Source organism: Vicia villosa, unplaced genomic scaffold (assembly GCF_029867415.1).
Source record: "Vicia villosa cultivar HV-30 ecotype Madison, WI unplaced genomic scaffold, Vvil1.0 ctg.001085F_1_1, whole genome shotgun sequence".
Classification (NCBI taxonomy): domain Eukaryota; kingdom Viridiplantae; phylum Streptophyta; class Magnoliopsida; order Fabales; family Fabaceae; genus Vicia; species Vicia villosa.
In genome coordinates, this window is record NW_026705477.1 from 337606 (window position 1) to 341534 (window position 3929).

General features: G+C 44.5%; 1 protein-coding gene across 1 annotated transcript; it reads left to right on the plus strand.

Annotated features, from left to right (window-relative positions):
• Positions 1-1340: 1340 nt before the first annotated feature.
• LOC131633205 (uncharacterized) lies at positions 1341-2606 on the plus strand. The gene has a single exon (XM_058903916.1). The coding sequence runs from the start codon at positions 1341-1343 to the stop codon at positions 2604-2606; it is 1266 nt and encodes a 421-aa protein (XP_058759899.1).
• Positions 2607-3929: the final 1323 nt, after the last annotated feature.

Here is a 3929-nt window from a genome sequence, read left to right on the forward strand (position 1 = left end):
TTTCTTAAGAACTTTTTATTTCCGCTCCATTCCCAAGCACAAGTCTCCAAAGGTCGAGCAGCGGAGTGTGAATGTAACTCGTTCACCTAAAAAACACAAAACAAACAGAAATTAGTTAGCCGAGCTACGGTAGCTCTGATTCTGCAAAACAGATACGTAGGCAGCGGGGTAGGGCCCGTGCGAGCATAACTCTTTCTTTTCCCTACATTCTGCATTCATTTTAGTCCAGATTAGCGCATTTTGCTTACACACCCATAGGTTTAGACACAGGCGTGGATACCATCGAGTACGATGGGCGCGAGGGGTGCTAATACCTTCCCCTCGCGTAACCGACTCCCTTACCCTCTTTCTCTGGTCGTGAGGCCGTTGTTTTGTTTTGTGGTTTGCTGGCATTCCCTTCCTTTTCAGGATAAATATGTTAGTGGCGACTCTGTTAATTTTCGCGGTAGCGACAGCTGGCGACTCTGCTGGGGAAGTCTCGACCTATTGCGGGTCCGGACTTAGCGATTCGATCCTAGCGCTTGTGTGTTTATCTTTGGGTGTTTTTACTGCTTTGCATATTTACGTGTTTGCATTGCATTCTATGTGCGCTTTTACTTTTCTGCATCATATTCTGGACTGTCTGGATTTCTATCTGTGGGTGGGTGTTTCAAGAGGTAAAAGGCCCAATACCCAGGCTATGAGTGATACCATAGGAACTAGGAATAGAGTGGTCATGACGGACAGAAGGCGTATGCCTGATTGATCTGATCACGTATCCACGGGCAGAGCTTGGTGGAATGAGGCAATATCGTATGATAGCGCCTACATTCGATCCTCTGTTGGCTTTTTGACCTACCTTGGCCTAGATTTACCCGTGAGTGGGGCGGGAATCAATCATTGCTTAACAGGTACATTGATGGTGACTTCGGATCTTGTTCGTGGGTTACCGCTGTTCTTGTTCGTGGGTTACCGCTGTTCTTGTTCGTGGGTTACTGTTGTTCTTATTCGAGGGTTACCGCTGTTCTTGTTCGAGTGTACTGTTGGTTCCTGTTCGTGGGGTACTATGGTTCTTGTCCGAGTGGTAGTCTGTGTTCTGTTCCAGTGTGTTGTTGACTACGGGCTTTGGTTTTGTGGATTGACATTCCGTGTTCCGTGTGGTATACCATTTGGGGGCCGAACCTTTGGCTCTATATTATGTGTGTTACCGGCAGTCCAAAATGCCTGGTGGGCGGCAACAAGTCCCACCACTTTGCATCATAGCATATTTATTTCCAAAAGAAACGCAAAAAAAATGTATAATAATAAGCATTTGCATGTCATATTTTTCAGGGATATTCAGGAGTTCACCCAAGCTGAAGATGGACATTCTCACTGATACTGTCAAAGAACGCACAAGGCACACCAGAGCTTATAAGATTCCGGATATTGATGTTTCGGGGTTGATTGGTTTGAGTTCTCGGTTGGAAGGAGAGGTTCTTCGTGACTTCAATCATGATTATGGCAATTTGCTCTCCATCCTCAAGACATCTTTCGATCCAATGGCTTTGATCACCCTGTTTCAGTTCTATGATCCACAGTTGAGGTGTTTTACGTTTCAGGACTATCAACTGGTGCCAACACTCGAGGAGTTTTCTTACATACTCAACATCCAAATCACTGATGATGTACCTTTCATTCGAGTTCCCGAGGTTGTGAGATTTGAAAAAATAGCTGAAGCTCTTCACATGGGTATAAAGGAGGTGGAAAGAAATTGGAAGTCATCGGGCGGTGTTTCTGGTTTCTATCTTTGCTTTTTGATCAGTAGGGCTGAGGATGCGGCGAAGAAGGAGCAGTGGGTTGATTTTAGTCGTTTGCTTGCTATCATGATTTATGGTATCGTTTTATTCCCTTCAAGAGAAAACTTTGTGAGTTTGGCGACGATTTGTGTCTTTATGAACAAAAACCCCGTGCCAACGTTGCTTGCAGACGCTTATTTTTCGATCCATTCGAGAAGTAAGAAGGGAGGATATGTTGTTGGTTCTTGTCTTCCGTTGTTGTATCAGTGGTTCATGTTGCATTTGCCGATGAGAGGACCTTTTGTGCTCAAGAAGAGTTCTCTTAAGTGGTCAGATAGGATTGTTAACCTCACATCTTATGACATCAGGTGGAACTATTGTATGGGGAAGATTTGGAACATCATCACTAGTTGCGGTCAATATCCCAACGTTCCTCTCATGGGAACCAGAGGTTGCATTAGTTACAATCCCACACTCGCCTATCGTCAATTGGGATATGCAATGGAAAGGGCTCAGAATGATGTAGAAGCGTTTGAATCAGTGTACTTTGCTGATGGTAAAGATCCTCTGGAGCTAGAGAAGATAGCGTATGCTTGGACCAAAGTTCACAAGAGAGATCAGAATACTTTGAGCAAGAAAGTTCCTATTTCTATGGGTCCTTACCGAAAGTGGGTTGAAGCAAGAGTGGCAAATATGTTGTTGCCATTTGCGAGGTCATGTCCATTGTATGAGCAACCTCCCGTGGTTTTATCTGATACCGTCGCGGCTGAACTCTATATTCAAACTGATGCGGACAACATCAAACTAAGAGCAAAGGACAATGAGGTTGGCTTGGAGAGGTATTTTTAAGATCGCGAAAAGACAGAATTGGCTCGTAAGCTCAAGCAGGCGCAAGGTGAAGGTTCAAGCATGACACGTGCCCAAAGGCGATCGCATGACTTGATGGAAGAAAGCTTGTACCGAAAACAGCAGGAATGTGCGAAGTTGCGAAGGTCCGAAAACAATAGTAAGAGAAGGATGCAGGATTCAGAAAAACAGTTGATGGAAGAAAAAGCCAAATCAGCTCGACTTGAAGAAGAGCTCGCAAGCCTCCGATCCCAGCGGAGAGGAGATGGAGGAGCTCATTCTGTTGTCAGACGATCCTAGTGCTGCTGTGGATTGGATTTGTTTGGTCTAGGGTTTGATTTGATGTGTATTCTTGATGTTTGTCGCCCAAGTCCAGGATTGTTGGATGGGGTCGCATTTTGATGTTCTGGATTTCTTTTGTATGCCTTATAAGCACATTGTGACACGGTTATGTGTTTTGTTTGTATGAACTCAAATTCCCAGTTATGTTTGAATGAAATATGCTCAGTTTGCTGAATTATTCTCGTGCGTGGATTGCTGTTCGAATATATTCTGTATCAGGGTTTCTATGTCCTATCTGAAAGTGGGATGAACTCTTGGATACCTGAAAATGGACAAACATTTCATGCATATCATTCATATATCATACATGTCATATATTTGCAGGTTTTGCAGGTCTTATATCTTATGTCTTGCTGTTTTGTTATCAGAAGGAGTTTTAAGACGGCTAATCACCCGTATCCGACTAGGAGCAATCAGAGAAGGCAGATGGAACAGATTCAAGAACAAATGGCTGAGATTTGAGCTCAACTGACAGAGCAGATGAATGCGCAGATGGCGCAGTTTATGGAAGCATTGACTAATGTGACCAAGGGGCAGGATGACTTGCGGGTTCTCGTCGAGAACTCCAGAAGGAATGAGAATGGAGGACATCCAGGGCTGTTTGATGATGTGTCTGGTAGAATTGACGATCACCATGATCCGAATGAGTTTGATCACGTGGGAGGGCACTATAATCCTTTCAATCAGCATCACGGGTTTCCACCTCCACCTCCGTCTCGTCTTTTGGGAAGGAGAGATCATCAGAGCCGTGGTAATTTGGATTTCAATGTTGAGAACTTTGACCAGGTATCAAGGCATAGTGCTGAGGGTGCACATGATGAAGTTGAGAGGTATCGTCTGATTGAAGAACGTCTCAGGGCTGTTGAAGGCAAAGGGGTGTTAGGCATGGATATCAATGACTTGGGGTTGGTTCCTGGTGTGAGGATCCCACCAAAATTCAAGGTTCCATCTTTTGACAAATACAATGGGGCGACTTGTCCCATG